Consider the following 27,434-nt stretch of genomic DNA (forward strand, 5'->3'; position numbering starts at 1 on the left):
TCATCATCACTGATGGTCTCCCAGACAGAGCTTGAGTGACCACCATCAAGCCTGGCCAGCATTTTGCGGTACCAAGTCACCTGAGCCTCCTTCTGCTCTCGAGTCAGCTGATGGGGCATCCAGTGTGCAGAAACCTTGCACAAGCCAAGCTTTTTGTGGATTATCAGATAGATCTCGATGAGATGCCTAGCTCCTTCTCTAACTGGGCCAGGGAATAGGGCCTTACAGCAATATCTTCCAGATTGCCTTGTTCATCTTTCAGCTTCAAACAGGAGTTTGCTTATGCATCAGCATTGTTACAGCACTCAGCAGCTCTGATCCACAGGCTAAATGGCTAACAAACTAATGGTGCTACCATTGCCACAGCCAGGGGCGGATCGAGAAGAAAATGACAGGGAAGGGGGACACTATGATATATGAAGAGGGGATGGTAACGGTATCAAGTATATTTGTGCATGCCGAAGGTGCTCTTTACAAGGGTCGTGGCCTTGCAGGATATGCCATCTCTGCAAGCCACATAACTCTTTTTTGTCACGACGCAGACCCTGGACCCTTCACGTTACCACCATCACTTTGACCCCCAAATGCTGCAGCATGTTAGTCATGCTGCAGCTGATGGGACTGCAAGCGATATCACAAGACTCGTTATGCACATGCTCAGAATGGGTCTTGCACCTACACAGGCCACCAAACATCACATTTGTAGGCAAGCGATCGAGTTTGCGTACATATACACATATGAATTAAGCCTTAAGTCACAGTCCTGCACACATGTCTGGTACTGGTGCTATTACAAGCAGACGCCTCCTGCTGCAGTAGTGATCCGAACAATGTCCTAGGACACATCATCGGATCTCTCTCCCACCATCAGCTTGATCTCTCTCCCACCATCAAGCCACCCGTCGCAAAGGCCAGGAAATCTCTGTCCTATGACAGAGATCCCTGACCTCTTCCACCCGATAAATGGCGGCGACACACCTCCATTTTCAGAAATGGAGGCCATTGCTGAACCATCCCCACCCCCGAATGGCAGCAGACTGACGCAGGACCCACTCATGCACATGCAGAATGGGTCCTGCGCATGCAAAAATTACCTAACACCGGTTACCTGAATGACCCCTGTGACGCGCATTGTACCACTGGATGTGTGTAGGGCCAGCCACAACTCTAATAATTCCCTATGCGAGCATTTTTAAAGTGCACCACCCATCAAACTACATTTATCAATAATTATTTTATTATTAAAAAAAAAATACTTGTTTTTAATTTTAGAAAATTTCACAAGACTCAAAAAAAAATACAAAGGCTCATATGCAGTGCCCAATATGTCCACTGCATCTCTTCCAGCCTCATGTCGCCTACGTCCCTTCCAGCCTCATGTCGCCTACGTCCCTTCCAGCCTCATGTCGCCTACGTCCCTTCCAGCCTCATGCCCCCGGTGTCCAGTCTTGTCCCCCTGCGTCCCTCTCAGCCTAATGCCGCCTACATCACTTCCAGCCTCATGCCCCCTGCATCCCTTCAGCCTCATGCCTCCTGCGTCCAGTCTCATGCCCCCTGCATCCCTTACAGCCACATGCCCCCTGCATCCCTTTCTGCCTCATGCCCCCTGCTTCCCTTCCAGCCTCATGTCGCCTACGTCCCTTCCAGCCTCATGCCCCCGGTGTCCAGTCTTGTCCCCCTGTGTCCCTCTCAGCCTAATGCCGCCTACATCCCTTCCAGCCTCATGCCCCCTGTATCCCTTCAGCCTCATGCCTCCTGCGTCCAGTCTCATGCCCCCTGCATCCCCTACAGCCACATGCCCCCTGCATCCCTTTCTGCCTCATGCCCCCTGCTTCCCTTCCAGCCTCATGCCTCCTGTGTCTAACATCATGCCCCCTGCATCCCTTCTAGCTTCATGCCCCCTGTGTCCCTTTCAGCCTGATGACTCCAGCATCCCTTCCAGTCTCAAGCCTCCTGCGTCCAGCCTCATGCCCCCTGCGTCCCTTCCAACCTCATGTTCCCTGCGTCCAGCCTCATGCCCCCTGCTTCTCTTCCAGCCTCATACTCTCAGCATCCTGCCTCATTCACCCTGCATCCCTTTCAACCTCATGCCCCCAGCATCCTGCCTCATGCACCCTGCATCCAGTCTCATGCCCCCTGCATCCCTTTCAGCCTCATGCCCCCTGCTTCTCTTCCAGCCTAATGCCTCCTGCATCCCTTCCACCCTCAAGCCCCCTGCATCCCTTTCAGCCTCATGCCCCCTGCATCCAGTCTCAAGCCCCCTGCTTCTCTTCCAGCCTCATGCCCTCAGCATCCCTTCCATTCTCATGCCCCCTGCATCCAGCCTCATGCCCTCTGCTTCTCTTCCAGCCCCAAGCCCCCAGCATCCTGCCTCATGCACCCTGCATCCCTTCCAGTCTCATGCCCCCAGCGTCCCGCCTCATGCACACTGTATCCAGCCTCATGCCACCTGCTTCCCTTCCAGCCTCATACCCTCTGTATCCTTTCCAGCTTCATGAATCCTATGTCACTAAAAAGCTACCACTGGCCCACTAACTTGTCTTCTGGCAGCCCAGTGTTTCACTTCTCCTTAGTGCCTGAGCAGCTCTGTCTTCTTCCCTTCTGCAGTGCAATGGGATGGCATTAGCATGTCAAAACTAGAGAAGACTGGCTTGGTCTAACAGACAGCTATGCCGCTGCACTCAAAGTTCAGGTCTGAAGGGAGTAGCATGAGGCCGGCAGAGCGGGGATGCCCCAGCTGTTGTTAGAACCTCGGCAGGTCGGTCCTGGTGTACGCTGAATCTGTCAAATCTGCTGCTCTATTTAAAAAAAAAAGCCAGAAACGATGGGGGTGCCCTCCCACTCCCCTGGATCCACCAGTGGCCACAGCACTGCTCTGTAGCACAGACAGAGCATCCTTGCAGCCGACACCACCTTCCACCAAGCATGAATGTAAACAACATATGGAGCGATACAGCAGGTCTACTCCACTGCTCACAAATCCTGTTCGATAAGAGTTCTGGATATTTTTCATAAACAGCAGTGCATGCACTCAGGATCTCTTTAACCCCCAGCACAAGCTTTCACAGAGGGGTCGAGCGCCCAGCATTATAATTTGCAGCGATATATTATTCTGGTGGGATTTCTGGGGTGTAGGAAGTATGTCTCATTGCTGCTATTATATACAGTATATTTATATATAAATGTAATTGGCCATCATTTTGTGTACCACACGGATTACTTAAGCATCTGGTTACATGCAACCATCTGGGGATCACTCAAGACAATTATTACACTGATGGCCTGCAATCACCATGGGCAACACTCAAAATTTATTAAAACAATTATTGTCCGATCTGACCAGTTGGAATGAAATCTGTTTATGAATGGGAGCAAATGACAATTTGGAGGGGGGAAGTGGGACATTAGAATTCAAATATTACATGGAAGAACATTAAATTGCTGTATATACCAAAATTCTTGTTTATTTTAATATCCCCCCCCCCACACACACACACTGCTCAGTCTGATCTAGCAGCACTGTAGTGGATTTTATTTGTGTGCAGTGTGCAGTTTGTGATGGAGCAGAGAAAATAGGTGTAGGGAGCAGTGAGTGAGTGTGAGTGTAGGGAGTAGTGAGGGTGAGTGTTAGGAACAGTGAGGGATGGTCGGTGAAGAGCACTGTAAGGGAGAATAGTAGTAGAAAGCAGCCAGGGTCAGTGGGGAGCATAGAGATGGGTGTAGGGTGCAGTGAGTGAGTGTCGTTGTAGAGAGCAGTGAGTAAGGGTGAGTGTAGGCAACAGAGAAAGGATGCAGGGAGCAGTGATGGTGGGTGTAGGGAGCAGTGAGTTAGTGTGAGTGTAGGGAGCAGTGAGGGTGAGTGTTAGGAACAGTGAGGGATGGTCGGTGAAGAGCACAGTAAGGGAGAACAGGAGTAGAAAGCAGCCAGGGTCAGTGGGGAGCATAGAGGATGGGTGTAGGGAGCAGTGAATGAGGGTCGTTGTAGAGAGCAGTGAGTAAGGGTGAGTGTAGGGAACAGAGAAAGGATGTAGGGAGCAGTGATGGTGGGTATAGGGAACAGTAAGTAAGGGTGAGTATAGGGAACAGTGAGGGATGGTCGGTGAAGAGCGCAGTTAGAGAGAATAGAAATAGAAATCAGGTAGGGTGAGTGGGGAGCATAGAGAATGGGTGTAGGGAGCAGTAAGTGAGGGTCGTTGTAGACAGCAGTGAGTAAGGATGAGTGTAGGGAACAGTGAGTAAATCTGTAGGGAAAAGTGAGTGAGAGTGAGTGTAGGAAGCAGTAAGGGTGGGTGTAGGGAGCAGTGATGAGGGTGAGTGTAGGGAAGAGTGAGGAATGGTGTAGGGAGCAGTGAGCGAGGGTGCAGGTAGGTAGCAGTGAGGAGGGTGAGTGGACGATTAGTGTACAGCATAGTAAGGGCGGATGGGTGGGGAGCACAGAGGATGGATGCAGGCAGCAGTTGAGCCCATTGTGTGATGATGTCACACTGCCTCCCTCTGCCCCCGACCACCAGTGACTAACCAGACTCCTCATACTATGGGAGAGACATCACTGCCACGGGCATGCGGTGATGAGCTGGAAGGTGGAGATCTAGATCATAAGCTCCAGACTTGCAATGCTGAGACTGACAGAAGGGAGCCAGCTGCAGTTATACTGTTGTAATGTATGTAGTAGCTACATACATTACAGCAGGCAGTGGCAGGGCTGTGATAGGTGGTAACAGAGGAAGTGGGGTCATGGTGGATGCGGAGGTGCCAGTTCTTCGCCCACAGTGCCTATGCGCTGCATAGGCACTGTGTGCTGCGCACACTGGGCACACACCTGGTTATAAGTACGTGGTTGCTGCAGTTTTCTCTCTATAATTATATTATTCCTATTCTAATTATTATGTATTTTTTATTCTTTGTAGTTTAGGTACCTACCATTTTAAATTATTGTTTTTATTACTGCATAATAAGTATTTATATGCTAAATCTATCAGTGCTCCCAGTCGTCATTTTCTGCTTGTGCCACTGTCACCTGGGCGTCCACCTCAACTACGGCCCACATGGCAGCAACATGTACTCATTGATGGCAGACACAGGTTGGCTGCAATGCTCCTTTTCTTCCAGGGACCGGAAAGAAATTCTGCAAAGCACAGTAGTTCGGGATGGTGCTTCCGATCCAAAAGCAGCTTGCGGTCGGTCAAAACTCTCCTGGTGTCACAGACCACTCTTGTAGTCATAGAAGATCATGGCTATCCAGTGGCCTCTGTTGAGCTCCATAAGGCGTTCATGAAGGAAGTGAACATGCTGACTTGCGCAGTGCTGCTTATTAGAGCCGTAAGTAGACATTTTGGTGCCCTGTGCCAGAAAGAGAATTGGTGCCCCCTCATATGTAAAATAGGGGTAGTGTGCAGCGAAGGTGCACGCCAAAAGTATAGGGGTGTGGCTTCATGGAGAAGGGGTGTGGCCACAGAATAGTACCAGTTCACATTACACCGCACAGTAGTGTACATTATTGAAATTACACCACACAGTAGTACCACTTATTCACATTAGACCACAGAAGAGCCCCTTACACACATTACGCCAGGTAGAGCCCCTTATACATGTTACACCAGGTAGATCCCCTTATACATATTACATCAGGTAGAACTCCTTATACATGTTATGCCAGGTAACACTCCTTATACATATTATGCCATGTAGAGCCCCTTATACATATTATGCTAAATAGAGCCTCTTACACACATTATGCCAGGTAGAGCACATTATACACAGAATGCCAGGTAGATCCTCTTACACACATTATGCCAGGTAGAGCCCCTTACACACATTACGCCCGGTAGAGCCCCTGCCACTTGTTATGCTAGAATACTGCCCAGCGCTGACTGCTCTATTGTATACAGCGACCAGCACTACCACTGTAGTCTCGGCATATTGTGGGATATTTGGGTGGATCCAGATGCTGCACCCACAATGCAATTGTGCTGTGGGCGCAGCCCATTCTGCACATCGCTTGTTATGGTCCTGCTGCTTATATATGGTTCTGTGCCTTGACATTTCACAAGAACTTTAGTCAGAGATTACAGTTCACAATTAGACTGTCTAATCTACCTATGCATTGCGCATCTGGAAAATTATTGCACACTCCTCTTTCTCTGTGACATCACTGAAAGAGGTGTGCTGATATACTCATCAGTTTTACAACTGTTTTATTGCCCTTTGATGAAAAAAAACTGTTCTAGTAATGGGTTCTATAGCAACTGTATTATAACTTTTTTCAAGAACATAGAATATATATAACATAAAGTCCACTAAATATTTTATGAATTTTCACACACATACATAGGGAAAAATATTTCATTATATGGATTCCTTGGGTAGATACAGATGTGTCCTCAAACATCTTGCCTCAGTACGCCATGCAGCGGGAGATGAGTGAGCTGACAGGTGTCGTGCAACTCCGTTAGCGTAGGCTGTCTTTTTTTGCTGAATGCGTTTTATTCACATAACTATGCAAATAGGTCGAGCAGATTCTGGTGATTACAATGACATGTGGCATGTCTATATCATGTGTAAATGCACCTGTATCTGCTTATAAAAACACTGTAGCATAGCATTTTGTATGCAAATACAGCCGCAGTTGTACACAGAATATAGTCTTGCCACATATTATTTAATCAGCAAAAGTTTCTTGTGCATTCTATTAGCATAATTTTGTGAATAAGTCACATGAAAAAATGCTTGGTGCTACAAAGTCGCGCCATGGCATGCCATGGCATGGTGTGATTAGAAAGGCTGTTTAACGTGAAGGGAGACTAGATGTAGGTGGACACATCTGTACAGTACATTAACTAGAACTTCCTTATGGGGCTTGTATTACACATGTAATTTGGGTGGATCAACTGTTTATTATTATTATTATTATTATTATTTACATATTCTCTGTAGTATATAAAACTTGATAATAAATACTGTAACAATCTCCCAGGTTAGTGTGTAAGCATCACACATTCAGGTGTTGAAGAAGCTCTCATGCGTGAATGCACAGACTGCGGCATTTAGTAACTCATTTTAATGCTATTGGAAAACCCACTGGTTTGTGAATATCGTCCCAAGTAGAGGTTTTATATTTTCAGTAGATTGCAGATAGGTGTGTGTAATACAAACATATATAAGCGTGAAACCCATAAAATGTCACAGTTTATAGCAGTCTTATTCTAAAATTTAGATTGTAAGCTCGCAAGAGCAGGTCCTTCTCCCCCATGTGCATTTCCATCTCTTACTTACACTACCTTATACTCCATACTCCCTTTGAGGGCACCTAACCCCTGGTTTTCCGTACTTGTCCTATATTGCCTTGAACTGTAAGTGTTATTTTGCTCATTTGTTTATGTGCTCTGTAATGGGCGCTGCGGATCCTTGTGGCACCATATTAATAAGGGATAATAATAAAATAGATTACAACTCGCTACAAGTATATGGCTATGGAAGGATTTTGTCCTAGTATGAACACTACTGTACTACAAGAGGCACTGCAGTAGCTGTGTGTAATCTACGGGCAATAACAGACATCAGTGATCAACCCATATAATCACATATGCAAAGCTCTGTAAGTTCAGCTGCATTTCAGGATTGCAGGGCTTTACACAGCAGTAAAAAATCTGTTAAATAATGAATTGTATGGCTTTATTACCTGCATATTACAAGCATCACTGTGTGAGAAAAAATGAAGGAAACTCCCATGTGTGTCCTCAGCCAACATGCAGATACCATATGCAAGAAGTAAAACTGGCAGCACTTTACGAGAGTCCATAGCTGAAATAAGAAAAGATAATATTACATATACATGCAGTATTTGTGAGGATAACATTTTCTAGTACAAGAAATTACCACAAACGTTACAGAACAATATTTTCTATATCTATATCAACAGTTCATTTTCTTTCAGTTCCATAATTTTCAAATATAGAGAATACAGGTTATTGTAGAATCCCTATATACAGTATGTATTTAAAATGTATTTGATAATTTAACATGATTAATTAAAATTAGCTTTTTTTAATTAACTGTACTTTCATACAAGAATTCAAATTAAAAACTGAGTCTGTGTTCACCGTTTTCGTTCCCCTGGGCTTTTATCCAGAAGCATGTGCAAATACAAATAATATGAGTTTACACATGCTTCTATTCAATTTACTGTCCCTGACTACAGTGTATTAGGATTAGGACACCGATATGGTGGATTCATTTTATTAGATTTTGAAATGTATACTTATTGATTTAAGTCCAACTTTTGTTATTAGTGTCTATACTCTATAGCAGGCATGTCAAACTCATGGTCATCCAACTGTTGTGAAACTACAAGTCCCAGCATGCTTTACCAGCCAATCAGTGGAAGGTATGCTGGCAAAGCATGCTGGGACTTGTAGTTTCACAACAGCTGGAGGGCCACAAGTTTGACATGCCAGCTCTATAGTGTTTATTATTTGGTTAAAACATGTATGTTTACCGGTAATTGAGGTTAGACTGTGATGTTTAGCAGCTTATAATGTAAAAGGATCTCCAGAATGGTGAATAATATTGAATAGTCTGGTGCAATAGTTTAAACAGAGCAGGGGATTGTTGGCCGATCATTTAAAGATTACAACTCTGTATACTGAAGTGTTGTGTTATCCTAGGAAAGTTATACAGTGCTACCTGTGGAATTTCCTAAAGGGCAGGTTTCCTCAAATATAGCACCTATGGCGAGGAAAGCTCAGCAGTGGCTATTCTTTCTTAGGAAATTACAAGCTGCTAATGTAACTAAGTTAAATTTGGTTAGGTTTTATCATTGTGTTATAGAAAGCATATTGTCGTTTTGCATCACAGTCTGGTAAGGTAATAGCACCAAGGGAGACCGTAAGCTTTTAGAGCGTGTGGTACGTACAGCTTCGGGTATTATAGACAGTGATTTGCCGTCAATTGATATTTACATCAAAAATTGCCACCACAAGGGAAACAGCATTGTTCAGAATTGCTAGCTTCCATTCCTTCCTTCCTTCCTTCCTTCTTTCCTTCCTTCCTTCCTTCCTTCCTTCCTTCCTTCCTTCCTTCCTTCCTTCCTTCCTTCCTTCCTTCCTTCCTTCCTTCCTTCCTTCCAGACAGCCAAGGTGCATTAAGGCTAGGACATCTTGACTAAAGAATAGCTTTTTTTCATCTGCAATTGTCAGTTTGAATCAGAATTTATTAATCTGTACTTGTACCTGAACTGTAATTTCATTTTTTTTTTACAATGACCATCCATCTATCTATCTATCTATCTATCTATCTATCTATCTATCTATCTATCTATCTATCTATCTATCTATCTTATGCATGGGCTAGCCAAGGTTCTACTACATATGGGAAGAATGGGTTACTGTGAAGATATTATATACATTTTATATATAAAAACTGCATCACATTCTCATTTTATATTTTTTTTGCTGATGTATTGTTAGTCAACGACAAAATCTGCATATATTATATAAAGCAACAATATTTAATATAAAAATAATCAGTTTTGTTTGTATTAAAGTTATCCCAATTTTAGTATTGCAGCATGCACTGTAAGTTGTAACAGTGTTAAACTGTAATGGAGTTTTCAGTATCTTGGTGGCTGCCATGTGCCAGCTTTCTGATTATATTTCCAGCATCTCACCACCACCAACAGCACAGATTATCTTTGCACCTCATAGACGTGCAGAGGAAATTCTGCAATGTTGCTGTAATTATTGGTGAAATGCACAGCAACACATTGTGACTGCACATCGCTGATAATTGAATATCCATCTTACAGTTTATGTTGCATTGGGACACATAGAACACAGGCAAAATGCATTGTGCAACCTACATATACCTTATACATCATTTCCTCTCTAGTTATCACCAGATCAGTCCAAAGACAACAGAAAAAAGGAAAAAAAATTCTATTAGCATAAAACTATTACCCATATTACCTTTGAGCAATGATGCCCTAGATATAGCAATTTCAGCCCTGTGTAAGATAAATGTGAACAATTAAAGAGTATATACAATATATTACTCACCGTTCTATCTTTTCCTTTGTTTGTAAAGCACAGGTTGTGAATCACAGCATATCTCAGTATATAGTGTCATTGCCATCTTTTATATACCAGGGATGGAAGCATAGGACTGACATCAGCTACAGATTTCTTTGGCCCCTGGAAACAATCACTTTTATTGCTCTTATGATGTCAACTATAGTGCAAAGAGATTCCTCGCTGCCCTGATACTGGTATAGCTCAGGGTCACTATGTTCCATTATCATATGAAAACACATTTTTAAGAAAAAAATCTATATTAATGCTACATTAATGCTGCTGGAGCTATATAAATATAGTTACATCCGCATTTCAGGATTATATAATATAGGATACCCCCATAAAAAGCTTGCTGTTCTACAAATATGTGTTTCCAGTAGTAGATCTTACTGCAGGGGTAGATTATATAGATTACTCTGGTTTGCATGGTTGTCAGCTGCCAAAGTATTTTTTGACAGTTTTCAAAACAAATAAATTGTTTGCTCTCAATTAAGACAACATAGAGATACAGTAAGTAAACATACTGTACAATATCATTTGACACTGCTAAATTACATATGCAATCCACCAAATCATTAGTTTTGGGCCTGAGTAGAGTCATAAACCCAATATTTCAGTCATTCTTCTGCATTTTCCTCTAGATACATTTTCGTATAACATTAATAATATAAATATAAATATTTCATTAACAATGCTGTATGATGTAAATGTATGTACTTTTTATTAAAAATGGTGTATGTAAATGTTCATGATACCTGTACGTTTGTAAAAAAACATTCTGAGGAGGTGCCAGTCCTGAGTCCTGGCATATTTTTCGTAGACTCATTTAACGAGTTGATACAACTTGTACTGTACAAAGAAATCTGCTTCTATTCCATTTAATTGCCCATTAAATGCATTAAGCTGCAATTTAGCAAAATCGTGGATTTTCATTAGTTGTTTTCATTGGTATCTAAAATGTCAAATTTCTTAAAGGCAAAACCTAACATTTTCAATTCCACTAGCAGAATCACGAAAAATCAGCGATAATAACCAGATTAGGGGGCTTATTTAGCTGGGACATGGTCCTAATAATTCAAATTTCTTATTGCCACATATGGGTCCTGATTCAGATGTGGGCAGAACTGCTATCGCTGCAGCTTACATAGAAGCAGCAGTGATAGCTCTAATATGGTAATGCAGCAGGAGGCGTCACGCAGGATTGGATCAACTACGACACCATCAGACTGCTGTGTGACCCATGGGGGCCAACGCAAGTCCGAGCAAGAAGCCAGGAAATCTCTGTCTTGATGGAGATCCCCCACAAAGGCAGCAACAAGCCTCCATTTTGAGAAACGGATGCCATCGCCCGTCTTCCCCATCCGCAAACAGCATCAGACTATCAATCACTGACAGTCTGATGTCGTCCTGCATTCACCATCACAGACACGTACTGCACGTGCTGAATACAGGTACCGAATATCTGTATTTTGCTGCATGCCCCGCAAATATTTCCGAACCTGGATCAGGCCCATTGCCACAATAAATGAAGTATCACTGGGATTTGCTAATACACACATGCAGGGACAGTGACTCTGATAGGGGTCCATCTCTGAGATGTGTAAGAAGTAGAGAGATCAGTTATGTGATCACTTTACTTCTGGATTTCGGATCTCGGCTGTGCTTCTCCCAGAAACTTTTGCGATGTGTGGCCCATAGTCTATGGTATTAGCTACTGGGGCCAAACTCCAGAATGCTTTACATTCTGGAGCATGGTAAATTTCACATTTTAACAATCCCCATAGAAACTTATAAGGACTTCTTTTTCAATTGCCACGGTTCCCCCTTCTTAAATTCTGGGAATACTTTGTTTTGGTGGATAATGGAACATGACTGACTCCATAATTTAATCCTTCATCAGTAATTCACCCAGCCTCCTTGAGTTCAAATGTGCCCTTAAAACATATAATTTTAGTCAAGCCTACTAACTCTCCTTCTAACTCTCCTGCCTCTACAATATGCAACTTGGCTCCCCATTTGTGTCCACTCACAGCCCCTCTAGAATGTAATTGCTTGCAAGCAGGGCCTTGTCTCACCTTGTCTTGCCTGATTCAGAGGTGGCCGTTGTTTGCATAGTTAAGTGACTGATTTGTACTGCTCATCTGTCCGAGTTGCACTGTGCATTTGTCAGGATTGATTACAGACAATGGGGCAGATGTATTAACCTGGAGAAGGCATAAGGAACTGATAAACCAGTGATATGTGCAAGGTGATAAAGGCACCAGCCAATCAGCTCCAATATGTAAATGAACAGTTAGGATCTGATTGGCTGGTGCCTTTATCACCTTGCACATATCTCTGGTTTATCACTTCCTTATGCCATCTCCAGGTTAATACATCTGCCCCAGTGGGCCTAATTCAAGGTTGATTGCAAAAGCAAATTCTTCTTCTATTGGGAAAAACCATGTGCACTGCAGTTGGGGCAGATGTAACATGCGCAGAGAGAGTTAGATTTGGGTGGGGTGTGTTCAAACTAAAATCTAGATTGCAGTGTAAAAATAAAGCAGCCAGTACTTACCCTGCATAGACACAATATGGGGTGTAGTATGGTATGCCGGCGGTAGGGCTCCCGGCGACCAGCATACCGGCGCCGGGAGCCCGACCGCCGGCTTACCGACAGTGTGGCAAGCGCAAATGAGCCCCTTGCGGGCTCGCTGCGCTCGCCACGCTGCGGGCATGGTGCACACTATTTTATTCTCCCTGCAGGGGGGTCGTGGACCCCCACGAGGGAGAATAAGTGTCGGTATGCCGGCTGTCAGGATTCCGGCGCCGGTATACTGTGCGCTGGGATCCCGACAGCCGGCATACTGAAGACCACCCCACAATATGACCCACCCAAATCTGACTCTCTCTCTGCACATGTTATATCTGCCCCACCTGCAGTGCACATGTTTTTGCCCATTAGAGAAAGATTTTGCTTTTACAATCAACCTTGAATTAGGCCCCGATAGAGCGACCTATTTTGCGTCTTTGTACGCAAGGTGAAAATTAGAGACGCCGTTGGTGGGCGTCTCTGTACAAATTAAAGCAGCTGCAGCATTAGTGTATTTTTCCAGATCCACTGCGTACAAAGACGCAGTCGCAATGGGATTTGCATTCACCTCTAAATGAGGCCCTTAGTCATAGAAATCTATACATTGTGCTCTCATATGTAACAAGTCCATCTGTGTACAGTGCTGTGGAACCCTTGTGGCATTTAATAAATAAAAGATAATAACAATAAAGGTTTTAACTAAAGCATACATTGTACAGTATATACTGTATGATATAAAGTATTATAGAATTTAATGGTATTGATTAATATGTAAAAAAAAAATCAAAGCCATTGACCAGGTAAAACAGAATAAATGATTAGTCCCTTTTTAGCAGAAACACATTTCTCCGGATGTCAGCAGTTTAATAAAGAAAAAAAGACAGCTTTTCAAGCAGCTTGGAGCAATGTATGAGGTGATTTCCACTTAATGAGTCCCTAGGGTTACCCGGAATATTTTGAAACATGTTAAAATCACAACAGATCAAAACAACTGTTTTGCACAGAAGCTAATTCCTAATAATAATAATAAAAAAACAGGATATGGGCCAATAATTAGGTGTACTTGTGGTACAGCCTGCTGGCAAAATGTCTTATGTGTTTTATATTCAAAAGAGGATGCTGATGATAGACGGGTCTGACAAACCATTAGAGATGCAAGCTGATTACAGTGTTTTTTGCATCATCCTCGGAAACACTTCAGAGAACTAAAACAGAGGAATATTGGGCAAATGAAGGAGGCACATGATTAGATGCAAGCTAATTGTGTGCTGCGTTCTCTGGTTCACAAGCACATGCTGCCTCTTTGACCTGTCATACCATGCTTTTCTAAGTCTTTGCTGAGTCTGCCCAGCCAATCTCTGTAATGTGCAGAAAGAGACAATCAGGTGATTTCACACCTTTAAAATACATGAGAAGCGTGCATCTTTACTCTACATTGACCTCATTTTATTCAAGTGCCATGTTTAGTCAACTATAGCTGAAGAAACTGGGCATTTGGAGGGTATGCATTATGTGACTGATTGTATAATTAGTGATAACAGTGTTTTTAAGAATATACTTAATTACTGAACAGAAGAATAAAGAAACAATTTAGGACCAAAGTAATTTAGTATTTATTGCCAGTTATTTATATAGCACAATCATATTCCGCAGCGTTTTACAGATTAATGTTTAGGATCTGTAATGCTTGAAAAGTTGGGTGTGGTATGCAAGGTCGACAGTAACTAGGTCGACAGTGTCTAGGTCGACCACTATTGGTCGATAGTAACTAGGTCGACATGGTCTAGGTCGACAGGTCAAAAGGTCAACATGAGTTGTTGTTTTTTAAATTTGGTGTCATTCTCTTTGTAGAGTGACCGGGAACCCCAAATAGTGCACCATGTCCCCTCGCATGGCAGGCGAGCTTCGGGCAAGGTGCCTCGCTCCGCTACTGCTGCGCTTAGCACAGGTTACCGTTCCCAATCATAGTCCACATAGATCGCAAAGTATGAAAAAGTTCAAAAAAAGAAAAAAAAATTGGGAAAACTCATGGTGACCTTTTGACCTATTGACCTAGAACATGTCGACCTAGAGACCCTGTCGACCTAGTCACTGTCGACCAATAGTAGTCGACCTAGACAGTGTCGACCTAGTTACTGTCAACCTAGAGACCGGATACCTACTATGTGTTGCTTAGAAAACTGCATTATTTCAACTGACAGATCAATCACCGCAATCTCATTTTTTTTTTTTAAACAAGACAAACATGCAAACCATGTAGTGCAGTGATTTCCAAACTTTCTCAGTTCATGGCACCTGTATTGTCTCCAAGTTTTGTACAGCACCCCTCGGCCAAGTGTAAGATTCCCAGTCCCTAATCTATGGGTTCAATTAAATAGTGCTCAATGCCCAGTGGAAAGGGAGATGATGGAGGTACCTGAAGGGCCTGGACCCACACCGCAACTGCATGGCTGATTTGGCTGTGAGGTGGCCGGCAGGCAGGGGAACTCAGTTATACACTATGACAGTCACAGAGGGACTAAACATATGTGTATTTACTGCTGGGAGTCGGGCCTGTGCCCATACCAGAACTGTGTGGCCAAAGATGGATTAAGAGATTATCTACTCACAAGGCCCTAGGTAAAATACTGGTTTGGGGCCCTGTATTAATGTGTATAAAAATGTTTATATACTCATCTCTCTCCCGCAAACAAATCGCTTCCCTTCACACAGATCTCCCTCACAGAGCTCCCCCTTCCCATCACATAGCTCCCCCACTTACACAGCTCCCCTACTCACACAGCTCCTCCACTCAAACAAATCTCCCACACTCACAGCTACCCCAGCCCAAGTCTCCTTCCTTTCCACAGATCTCCTCATAGCACAGTCCACACTCCCCTCACACAGATCTCCCATTAGCACAGGAATCCCCCCTCATAAAGATCTTCCTCCAGCACAGACAATCCCTCCCTCACTGCACAGATCTCCTTCCTCGCTGCACTGCTCTCTTCCATCAAAAAGATCTCTTTCTAACCTTTCTGCAGTATCTTGCACTTTTTGGTCCTCCTACCATACTGTTGGATGCCAGCAATACGATCTACCTCTTATTACAGCCAATGTAGCGGCTGGGTAAAACTGGGTCAGTCTGACTCGTTAGCGGCCTTCATAGTATTGGGGCCCATTGAAATGCATTGGCTCCACTGCCATTAGTTCGGTACCTGACTACCAGTGCCCGGAAGTCGGGACTCTGGCTGCATGCTAGGGATGACCATTGATGGTAACATCGATGGTGTGAAACAATATGCAAGGGAACCATCAATGGTTTCATCCACTAATGGTCACCCTGGCTTTACTATTCATTAAGAAGCGTGCCAATCAGAGCCCATGGCGGAGCTTTGTGGGAGTGTAGTGAGTCGGAGCTAAGCTTAGTATTCCAACACCTTGAAAAAAAAGAAAAAATTTGCTGGTTCTCCCCCATCGATTGAAAAACTATTCTACATTGATTTTGGATCATTGATGGTTGATGGACATCCCTACTGCATGCTGTCAATATGGCTAAAATTGTGTGCAGCCAGCCTAATAACTCGCCAGCCAAAATCATTTCACCTTGAAGTCAGGACCGGACTAGACCACCAGGCTGCAGTACCAGTGTAAGTGGCTGTGGCACCCCAGGGTGATGTAATGTATTAAGCTGGGGTTTGAAAAACTACACATCAAACTACATGAAAAAATTTTTGGGATGTTGGAAACAATTCAAATAACTAAAGAATGAAAAAATGTCCCCTATGCATTCTGGAGCCTAGCATGGAGTTAGGGGAGAAGTAGAAAACAAATTATCGGAGCTCTACACCTACATGGTACCCTCCCAATACTGAGTAGCACTGTACCGCTCCTGGTACCTCTGGGTTTGGATAACAAGGTAATAATTTAAAAATATAGTTCAAGCTCTAGTAGCGCTACAAGTGCCAGTATGCACTAATGGTCCATAAGTGTTTTTGCATGCCGGAATTTCTTTAACTACAAGTGCTAGCATCTACATAGGCACAAGGAGTGCACTGATACTATTGCCCCAGTCATAAATAAATAATAAATATGTAAAAAAAAATGCCTACGTAAGTAAATAATAGGTTTCCCCATATAGAAATAAATATTTCATACCCTGTAAGTATATTAATATTGAATATATGATGTTGGATTCTTTATAACAGAATAATGCTTGTGGAAAAAATCTCCCTGAGTATCATATACAACATATGTGTTTCTGACTATTGTGGGGATTGCAATGTAAATTTAGATTATAAACTGTAGACTGTAAACATGCGAGCAGGGCCTTCCTACCTCTATAACTGTATGTTATTACCCAGTTTTGTTTTTATCATTGTTGTTTCCAATTGAAAAGCGCAATGGAATTTGCTGCGCTACATAAGAAACTGTTAATTATATACTGTATTTGTGACATTTTAAAATGTATTTATGAGCCAGGGTGAGTGTCCATTTTGTTGGTAATAACATTATTGTTTTTATTTACCATCTGTATGTATTGTGTTGGACAGCTATGATCTATATATTAATATATGGTATATAGATGATAGAGAAACAAGTAAAGTGCTTACCTGTAGCCACAGCTCCAAGGAATAAAGAGCGCATGCAAATGATTGTGAAGGCAGCAAGAAAAGATGGGGAGGTGGATGTCATTGTCCACCTAGAAAAAAATGAAGCTGAAGTCATGGTCGTAAAAGGGGTGTGGCATGTTAGATAGAATAGACTTAGGTCGACAGTGTCTAGGTCGACCACTATTGGTCGACAGTAAGTAGGTCGACATGGTTTCCCGTAAAAGATGAATTTAGGAAGTTAAGGACTGCTCTAAAGTAGGTGGCAACCACTGTAACTTTTTAAGAAGTATTGCCAATACACAGTACATCGCATCAGAAACTTCAATGTTTGGCTATAGAAGTGGTGTAATTCGGAAATATTTGGATTAATAGGCCATAGTCACGCCATCTGGCAAGATAGGAGCACATACAGTAGTGATGGCCTGCACCCATCTTCAAGGGGAACGAGAATTCTAAGTGTACAGTTTGGATTCTTCATCAACTATTTAAACTAGCAGAGGGAGATAGTAAACTACATAGGAATAAAGCAATCTGCTCCCCAACATAGAGGTACTGTTTCTGCAGGCAAATTAAATAGAAAAAATATCCACAGAAACAGAAGATAATTCAGATCAAAACCAAATAAACACAGACAGATAGATGAACATAGCTAGGAACAGAAGATGCACAAACTAATCTCTAAGAGATATGTGTGCAAATGCTAGGAGCTTAGGAAATAAAATCCCAGAACTAATTGCAATAATGACAAGGGATGATCTAGATATTGTGGCAATTACAGAGTCATTGTGCAATGAAAATCATTACTGGGACATAGCTATACCAGGATACACTTTGTTTAGGAAGGCCAGAATGGGAAGAATCAAAGGAGGGGTAGCAATAACTGTGAAAAAAAGCATAAATATTACCTTAATACAAAGTATTTAAGAATAAACTGAGGCCTTTGGGTGACCATAGAAACAGAGGAGAAGGCGATTTTTCATATTGGGGTGATCTATAGACCACAAGGTCAGGAAGAAGAACTGGACAAGAACCTTTTTTCAGGACATCACTAAAATGGCATTGCAAGGATGGGTTATAATAATGGAAGAATTTAATCTTCCTGATGTAAACTGGGAGGTGTCTGTTGCAAGTTCCACTAGAAGTAGGGACATTCTGAATCCCCAGCAATTGGTGAGAGAGTCCACTTGTAAAGATGCAGTATTAGACTTAATGCTTACAAATGCAGACAGCATATCTGATGTAAAAGTGGGTGAAAACCTGGGATCCAGTGATCATCGAGTAATATGGATCAGAATAAAGACAGAGACCAACCCATACCATACAAAAACAAAGGTGTTCGATTTTAGGAAGGCTGATTTAGTAGGGATGGGAAAATGTGTAAGCAGTTCTTTGGCACAGTGGAGGAAGGAGTGCAGAAGAGGTGAGCAAAATTAAAAATTGTAATACTAAAAGCAATAGACGTTTTTACTCAAAAGGGTTAGGAAAAACACAAGGAAAAAGAAGCCAGTGTGGTGTTATGAAAGAAATAGCAATTATTGTGAAAACAAAAAAGGTGGCTTTTAGGAAATATTAGCAGACGCAAAATAATGAAGCTAAAGATGTGTATCTTGTTAGACAGAAGGAGACTAAAAAGGTAATCAGATGTGCAAAGGCACAAGCTGAGGAGAAAATGGCCCAGTCAGGGGGCAAAGGGGGCAAACCATTTTTAGGTATATAAGCTAAATGAAAAAACAAAAGGTGGTATAACAATTCTAAAGGCAGAGAGTGTGAGTCTTGTTAATGGAAATAATGTAATAAAAAACCATCTTAATAATTATTTGTGCTCCGTATTCAATACTGAAGTGAAGGAATGGGCCACAGTTAATTTGCAGGTATATTCAGAATGATGAGGTACTGTAGAAACAAGTACATTTAGAGAGGAGAAGGCCCTAGCAGAACTCTCACAACCGAAAGTAGATAAATCAATATGGCCAGATGGGATACATCCAAGGATACAAAAAGAGTTTAAATGGGTGCTGGTAGCAACATTAACAGAATTATTCAACCAGTCACTAGCTACAGGTGTAAGTCCAGAGGACAGGAAAAGTGCAGACGTAGTCCCACTGCACAAAAGTGGAAGCAAGGAAGAGGCATGCAACTACCGACAATGAGCCTTACACCAGTAGTATGGAAATTGATGGAAACACTCTTGAAAGAAAGAGTTCAAGATTATCTCAAATCCAGCAATTTACAGGATCCCAGACAGCATGGATTTACTGGGGGGGAGATCATGTCAAACAAATCTCATTTACTTTTTTGACTGGGTGACTAAAGTTATAGATAAAAGGGGGGCTGTATATATATATATATATATATATATATATATTATCTAAACTTTACTAAAGCTTTTTACACTGTCCCACATTGCAGAATGGATAAGATCTTGGTTGCAAGATAGAATACAGAAAGTTGTACTAAATGGAGTGCATTCAGAGGTGGGGAATGTTACTAGTGGAGTACCCCAGAAATCTGTACCTAGACCAGTGCTTTCTAATATCTTTATTGGTGACACTGCAAATGGTATTGAAGGGAAAGTATGCCTTTTTGCAGATGACACAAATGTATACAACAGGGTAAGCACATCATGATGGCTAAGGTAAATAACTGATTATCTAGTTAGACTAGAGGAATGGAAACTAGGATTAATGCCAAAAATGCTAAATCATGCACTTGGGTCTCAAAAATGCAAAAGGCTAAATATAGTATTAATGGCACTATATTGGAAACTACTGAGGAGGAAAGGGATCTAGGAGTCACTATTTCAGGTGAGTTAAAGACAGGTAAGCAATGTAACAAAGCAATGAGGAAGGCAAGTCAGATGCTTGGTTGCATAAGGAGATGTTAGGGTCTCCTGCCCTGTGCTGCCACGTCGTCATGGCAACCGGGAGACAAGTGCTAGTGGAGTAACCTGAGCGCAGCTGATACTCCGGTTCGGGTCTTTTGCTGTGCAGTGGTTATAGGCTCTGTGCACGGCAGGGGATCCGGTGCTGGTTTTTGTGCTCACAGTCTGTGAGGTCTGAGTGGGGCGTGGACAGCACCTGCTTTATAAGGCCTCTTTTCAGGGTAAGCAGATGCTGCTGAATCTCTGTTGGTTAGTCAGTTCATGAAAGTTAGCCAGTACTGTGTAGCTTTGTATTTGTTTGTTGCTTACTGCAAATAGGCCTGGGGATTTGGTATTACACTCTGCCAATCCAGACCTAGCAGTAAGACTGGAGTCAGTCGTTTAGCTTGCTGGGGTTCTGTTATTACTCTGTGAACTTAGCAAGTTTGCGGCTGTATTCTAACACTTGCCTGTCTAATCCTGTCTCACTGTGCTAGGTGTCAGGGGTCAGTTTAGTGGCAGTAAGCTTAAACCTGTGCACTGCAAGTGAGAATCAGGATTGTGGAGGCTCTCCTTGTGTCTATCATTCCATCTCTGACCAAGGAGTTTACTGCCACACCCGTTGGTAACCCTTTAGGGTTTTGCTGTTGCCCTTAGCAACAGCATTTCGGGTTCTCTACGTATTAACACACAACATCTTGCTTTTTACATCTGAGCAGTTCTAATACAAGGGAGATACCCAGTTCCTTAGCCTCTGGGCTTCTCTGTTCACTGTGTGTGTATTTTGTTACCCTATCACCTTCTGTGTACGTTATGTCATATTCCCCAGTTTGTCTGTGAGTCCATTTGTTTTGCATAACAGTTCAAACACCAGTACATTCCTGCAGACACTGGAGTGCATAACAGTTCTGACACCAGTACTTTCCTGCAGGCACTGGTGTGCATAACATATTCAGCAGCCAAATACTCCTGTTGAAATTTTGTGGGAATATGGAGCATACCCCTCAAAATACGTTGCAACAGGTGGTCGATCAGGTGCAGGTCCTGACTCGGCAATTTAATGATTTGTCCATTAAAATGCACACCTCCCAGGCTGCTGGCGGAGCTCCCGCAGCAGCAGCACCTGCAGGGGTTAAGGAGCCGAAAGTAAATCTCCCGGATCGTTTTTCTGGAGATCGCTCGCAGTTCTTTTGTTTCAAGGAGAGCTGCAAGCTATACTTCCGGCTTAGGCCTCAGTCTTCTGGGTCGGAGATTCAGCGGGTGGGCATAGTGATTTCCTTGCTACAAGGAGACCCACAGGTCTGGGCATATGGGTTGCAGCCTGACTGTCCGTCGCTTAAAAGTGTTGATGCTTTTTTTACGGCACTGGGCATGTTGTATGATGACCCTGACAAGACGGCCTCAGCCGAGGCTCAGATTTCGATCCTTAAGCAAGGGCGAAGGCCAGTTGAGGTTTACTGTACGGAGTTTCGGAGGTTGGCCCATGATACCCAGTGGAATGACCCAGCCCTGAGACACCAGTACCGAAGAGGTCTTTCTAACCAGATAAAGGACCAACTGGTACAATATCCCTTGCCTGATAGCTTGGATCAGCTCATGCAGTTATCCATCCGGGTGGATAGACGGCTGAGAGAGCGTAGGCTTGAAAGGGAGACTGAGATTTCCTTCCTTCCCAAGGGAACCTCAGACTCTGAGGAATTTTCTGAGGAGCCTATGCAGATTGGGGCTACCCGCCTCTCCTCGCGTGAGAAGACGCGGAGGAGACAGCAGGGGTTGTGTTTGTACTGTGGGAATAAAGGTCATGTGGTAGTATCATGCCCAGAAAAGCCGGAAAACTTCAGGGCCTGAGGGTGATGGGAAATATCCTGTCAGGCCAGAAGTCAGAATTTCCCAAGAAGACTTTTATCATTCCGGTGACCTTGAAGATCCTCGGTCAAACTGTCAAGACTGAGGCCTTTGTGGACAGTGGGGCCGACGGGGTTTTTATGGACCGCCAATTCGCCCTAAAACACTCTGTTCCCTTAGTACCCTTGGCATCGGAAATTGAGATTTGTGGGTTAAACGGGGAACCATTATCCCAAGGTAAAATTACCTCTTGCACTAGCCAGATTTCTTTGTTTATTGGAGCCACACACTCTGAAAACTTGTCCTTTTATGTGACTGTCTGTACTTTTGCCCCATTGGTGTTGGGGTTACCCTGGTTAAGGGCCCACAATCCTCAATTTGACTGGGTCTCTGGGGAGATTCTTAGTTGGGGTACTGATTGTTTCAGGAGTTGCTTGAGCCTTCCAGTCAGGCTCTCGCAGCTAAGTTTGCCAGGATTGCCAGGGTGTTATGCAGATTTTGCGGACGTGTTCTCCAAAAAAGTTGCAGAGGTACTACCTCCCCATCGCCCCTATGACTGTGCCATTGATTTGTTGCCAAATGCTAAGCTTCCCAAGAGCAGGTTGTACTCCCTGTCACGTCCTGAGACTCAGGCTATGGCAGAGTACATTCAGGAGAACTTGGCTAAGGGATTTATCAGACCTTCACAGTCTCCAGTTGGGTCGGGGTTCTTCTTCGTGGGTAAAAAGGACGGTTCGTTGCGACCCTGCATCGACTTCAGGGAATTGAACCGTATCACGATTAAAAACTCATACCCACTGCCTCTCATTTCGGTCTTGTTTGACCAGCTTCGTACTGCCACCATTTTTTCTAAGATTGACCTACGCGGTGCGTACAATCTAATCCGAATAAGAGAGGGGGATGAATGGAAGACTGCCTTTAATACCCACTCAGGGCATTATGAATATTTGGTGATGCCTTTTGGGCTCTGTAATGCCCCGGCAGTCTTCCAGGATTTCATGAATGATGTGCTCAAGGAATATTTGGATAGATTCTTAGTTGTATACTTAGATGACATCCTAATCTTCTCCCATTCCCTGGAGGAACATCGGAAGCATGTACGCTTAGTCCTCCAGAAACTCAGAGACCACCGGCTTGGGGCGAAGCTGGAGAAGTGCGAATTTGAAGTTCAGCAAATCGCATTTCTAGGATATATTATCTCCCCAGAAGGTTTCCAAATGGAGGGTTCCAAGGTACAGGCAGTCCTGGATTGGGTGCAGCCCACTAGTTTGAAGGCGCTTCAGCGTTTCCTGGGCTTTGCGAATTTTTATAGACGATTTATCGCTGGATTTTCGTCTATAGTGGCGCCCTTGGTGGCACTCACTAAGAAAGGGGCGGATGTTGCTCACTGGTCTTGTGAGGCTAAAGCGGCTTTTGCCCGTCTCAAAAGGGCATTTGTTTCGGCCAAGGTGCTGCGACACCCAGATCCAGAGCGTCCTTTTGTGGTGGAGGTGGATGCCTCTGAGATGGGTATTGGGGCAGTGCTTTCTCAGATGGGAGTGTCTGATAATCGCCTTCATCCCTGTGCTTACTTTTCCCGTAAATTTTCGCCTGCCGAGATGAATTATGACGTGGGTAACCGGGAATTGTTGGCTATTAAGGATGCACTCGAGGAGTGGAGACACTGGCTTGAGGGGGCTAAGTTTGTGGTCTCAATTCTCACTGACCATAAGAATCTGGCATATTTAGAGTCAGCGAAGCGTCTCAATGCCAGGCAGGCACGATGGGCTTTGTTTTTTGCTCGCTTTAATTTTTTGATAACATATCGCCCTGGGTCAAAAAACATCAAGGCTGATGCGCTCTCGCAGAGTTTTGCTCCAATCCAGGAGACCACCGAGGAGCCGTTGCCCATTGTTTCCCCATCATGTATTAAAGTGGGCATTACCCAGGACCTCTTATCATTAGTCCTTAGAGCACAGGAGCAGGCTCCTCCAGACCTTCCGGTAGGTCTTTTGTTTGTGCCTCCTAGGTTAAGACAGCGAGTGTTCCTGGAATTCCATGCCAAGAAGTCGGCAGGTCACCCGGGTATTGCCAGAACTCGGGAGTTGCTATCTAGGGCGGTGTGGTGGCCCTCGGTGGCTAAGGATGTGGATCAGTGGGTTCGGGCATGTGACATCTGTGCCCGAAATAAGACTCCTAGAGGGGTTCCTGTTGGCCCATTACATCCACTCTCTATCCCATCTAAGCCATGGACCCACATTTCAATGGATTTTGTGGTGGACTTGCCCAAATCCTCGGGGATGACAGCCATCTGGGTTGTCGTTGACAGGTTTTCGAAGATGGCGCACTTCGTTCCACTGGTTGGGCTGCCATCAGCCAGACGCCTGTCTGAATTATTTATGCTGCATGTTGTGCGTCTCCACGGGTTGCCACTTGATGTGGTCTCTGACCGCGGATCCCAGTTTGTGGCCAAATTCTGGAGGGCATTTTGTTCCGATCTCCAGATTTCTGTCAGCTTGTTGTCAGGCTACCATCCGCAGTCTAATGGGCAGACTGAAAGGGTGAACCAGTCCTTGGAGCAGTTCCTCAGGTGTTATGTCTCCAAGTGTCAGACTGACTGGGTTGCTCATCTGTCCATGGCGGAGTTTGCCTATAACAACGCGGCTCACTCTGCTACAGGGATCTCTCCCTTCCTTTGTGTGGATGGGCATCATCCTAAGGCCAATTCTTTTGACCCCCTGGACTCCACGCCTGGTGGTTCCTCTGTGGTTTCGGTCCTTAGAGGTATTTGGCGGAAAGTGAAGAAAGCCCTTGTATCTGTGTCATTAGTGACCAAAAGGGTTTTTGATAAGCGGAAAAGACCCTGCAGCTTCAAATTAGGAGACTTCGTCTGGTTGTCTACCAAGAATTTGAAGTTGAGACAGCCATCTCATAAGTTAGGGCCCCGGTTCATCGGCCCTTATAAGATCACCAGGGTTATCAATCCGGTGGCATTTCAGTTAGATCTGCCCCGTTCTTTGGGTATCAATAAAACATTTCATTGTTCCCTTTTAAAACGGGCGATTAGTAATCCTTCTTCCAGTGGAAGACCTTCCCCTCTTCTGATACGTGGCCAGAGGGAGTTTGTTGTTGAAAGGATTCTTGACTCCAAGGTGGTTCGGGGTCGGCTGTCATTTTTGGTGCACTGGAAGGGGTATGGCCCGGAGGAGCGGTCGTGGGTGCGCAGTTGTGATCTTCATGCCCCCAGACTGATACGCTCTTTCTTCTCGCAGTTCCCCGATAAACCCGGTGGTAGGGGTTCTTTGACCCCTCGTCAGAGGGGGGGTACTGTTAGGGTCTCCTGCCCTGTGCTGCCACGTCGTCATGGCAACCGGGAGACAAGTGCTAGTGGAGTAACCTGAGCGCAGCTGATACTCCGGTTCGGGTCTTTTGCTGTGCAGTGGTTATAGGCTCTGTGCACGGCAGGGGATCCGGTGCTGGTTTTTGTGCTCACAGTCTGTGAGGTCTGAGTGGGGCGTGGACAGCACCTGCTTTATAAGGCCTCTTTTCAGGGTAAGCAGATGCTGCTGAATCTCTGTTGGTTAGTCAGTTCATGAAAGTTAGCCAGTACTGTGTAGCTTTGTATTTGTTTGTTGCTTACTGCAAATAGGCCTGGGGATTTGGTATTACACTCTGCCAATCCAGACCTAGCAGTAAGACTGGAGTCAGTCGTTTAGCTTGCTGGGGTTCTGTTATTACTCTGTGAACTTAGCAAGTTTGCGGCTGTATTCTAACACTTGCCTGTCTAATCCTGTCTCACTGTGCTAGGTGTCAGGGGTCAGTTTAGTGGCAGTAAGCTTAAACCTGTGCACTGCAAGTGAGAATCAGGATTGTGGAGGCTCTCCTTGTGTCTATCATTCCATCTCTGACCAAGGAGTTTACTGCCACACCCGTTGGTAACCCTTTAGGGTTTTGCTGTTGCCCTTAGCAACAGCATTTCGGGTTCTCTACGTATTAACACACAACATCTTGCTTTTTACATCTGAGCAGTTCTAATACAAGGGAGATACCCAGTTCCTTAGCCTCTGGGCTTCTCTGTTCACTGTGTGTGTATTTTGTTACCCTATCACCTTCTGTGTACGTTATGTCATATTCCCCAGTTTGTCTGTGAGTCCATTTGTTTTGCATAACAGTTCAAACACCAGTACATTCCTGCAGACACTGGAGTGCATAACAGTTCTGACACTAGTACTTTCCTGCAGGCACTGGTGTGCATAACAGGAGAGGACTCAGCAGCAGAAAGAGAAGTAATAATGCCACTGTATAGGTCATTGGTATGGTCTCTTCTAGAATACTGTGTTCAGTTTTGGAGGCCATATCTTCAGAAGGATATTAATACGTTAGAGACTGTACAAAGAAGGGGAACTAAAATGGTGCATGGCCTACATCACAAAACTTACCTTTGAAGGCTAAAAGATCTTAACCTAGTGGATGACAAAATAAAATTAATAAAGCATAACAAAGAATATCAATTGACAATTACCCGTAAGAAATCACAGTTTCTGTCAAATGAGATTACGGCAGCAAACAATAGGCCAGCTCAACTTTTCCGCACAATGGAGATGCTTTGCAAGCCAGCATGCCTGCAAACTGATGAAACCTTCTCCCAGGCAAGATGCAACGAGGTTTGCAAACTACTTTGCAGATAAAATATCCACCATTCGGACTGGAATCTCCACAGTGCCATCAAAGGAGTGTCAAACTACAAAACCTGCCAATATAAGCCACCTGCATTCATGGACCAGCTTTAACCCAGTGGATGTAAAGGATATTGCTGAAATTGCTCAGATTTTGCTTCTCACCACCTGTGATCTGGACCCTGCCTCAACCAAGCTTCTAATAGGTTGTATGGATATAATTGGTCTTGTCTTTGCAAAAATTGTTCAATGCTCGTTGCAGACAGGCATATTTCCTGGACCCCTAAAGGAATCAATTGTTAGACCTCTTCTTAAAAAACCTAATTTAGATCCCGACTGCATGACCAACTATAGACCGGTATCAAACCTTCCTTTTCTAGGAAAGGTTATTGAGAAAGTGGTTGCAAATCAACTGGAAACCCACCTGACAACCCATGATATCTATGATCCATTCCAATCAGGATTCAGGAGAAGACATAGCACTGAAACAGCCCTGGTGTGTGTGTTAAATGATCTTCTGATGGCAAGAGACTGAGGTGACTGTTCAATATTAATCCTTCTGGATCTCTCTGCAGCATTTGATACCGTGGACCATGGGCTTCTGATTGAGCGACTGATACATTTTTGTGGACTGGTTGGCACAGTCCTAAGCTGGTCCAAATAATTTCTCACAGGCAGGTCACAGAGAGTATCGTCTGGATTATAATCATCACCACCAGTGCCATTGCCATGTGGTGTCCCACAAGGTTCTATACTATCCCCCATGCTTTTTGCAGTATACATGCTCCCGCTGGGTGAAATAATCAGGCGCCATGGGCTAGTCTACCACTGCTATGCAGATGA

At 44.0% G+C, this 27,434-nt stretch overlaps 1 protein-coding gene across 2 annotated transcripts in view; it reads right to left on the reverse strand.

Annotated features, from left to right (window-relative positions):
* LOC135051035 (promotilin-like) overlaps positions 1–27,434 on the reverse strand; it is a 55,826-nt gene that overhangs the window by 7,656 nt on the left and 20,736 nt on the right. For both annotated transcript variants that reach the window (XM_063957228.1, XM_063957227.1), the window contains exon 2: positions 7,679–7,800. In XM_063957228.1, the coding sequence (XP_063813298.1) occupies positions 7,679–7,798 (120 nt within the window). In that variant the 5' untranslated portion in view covers positions 7,799–7,800. The remainder of the gene's footprint in view (positions 1–7,678; positions 7,801–27,434) is intronic.

The sequence above is a fragment of the Pseudophryne corroboree genome, chromosome 2 (assembly GCF_028390025.1).
Source record: "Pseudophryne corroboree isolate aPseCor3 chromosome 2, aPseCor3.hap2, whole genome shotgun sequence".
In the NCBI taxonomy this organism is placed as follows: Eukaryota; Metazoa; Chordata; class Amphibia; order Anura; family Myobatrachidae; genus Pseudophryne; species Pseudophryne corroboree.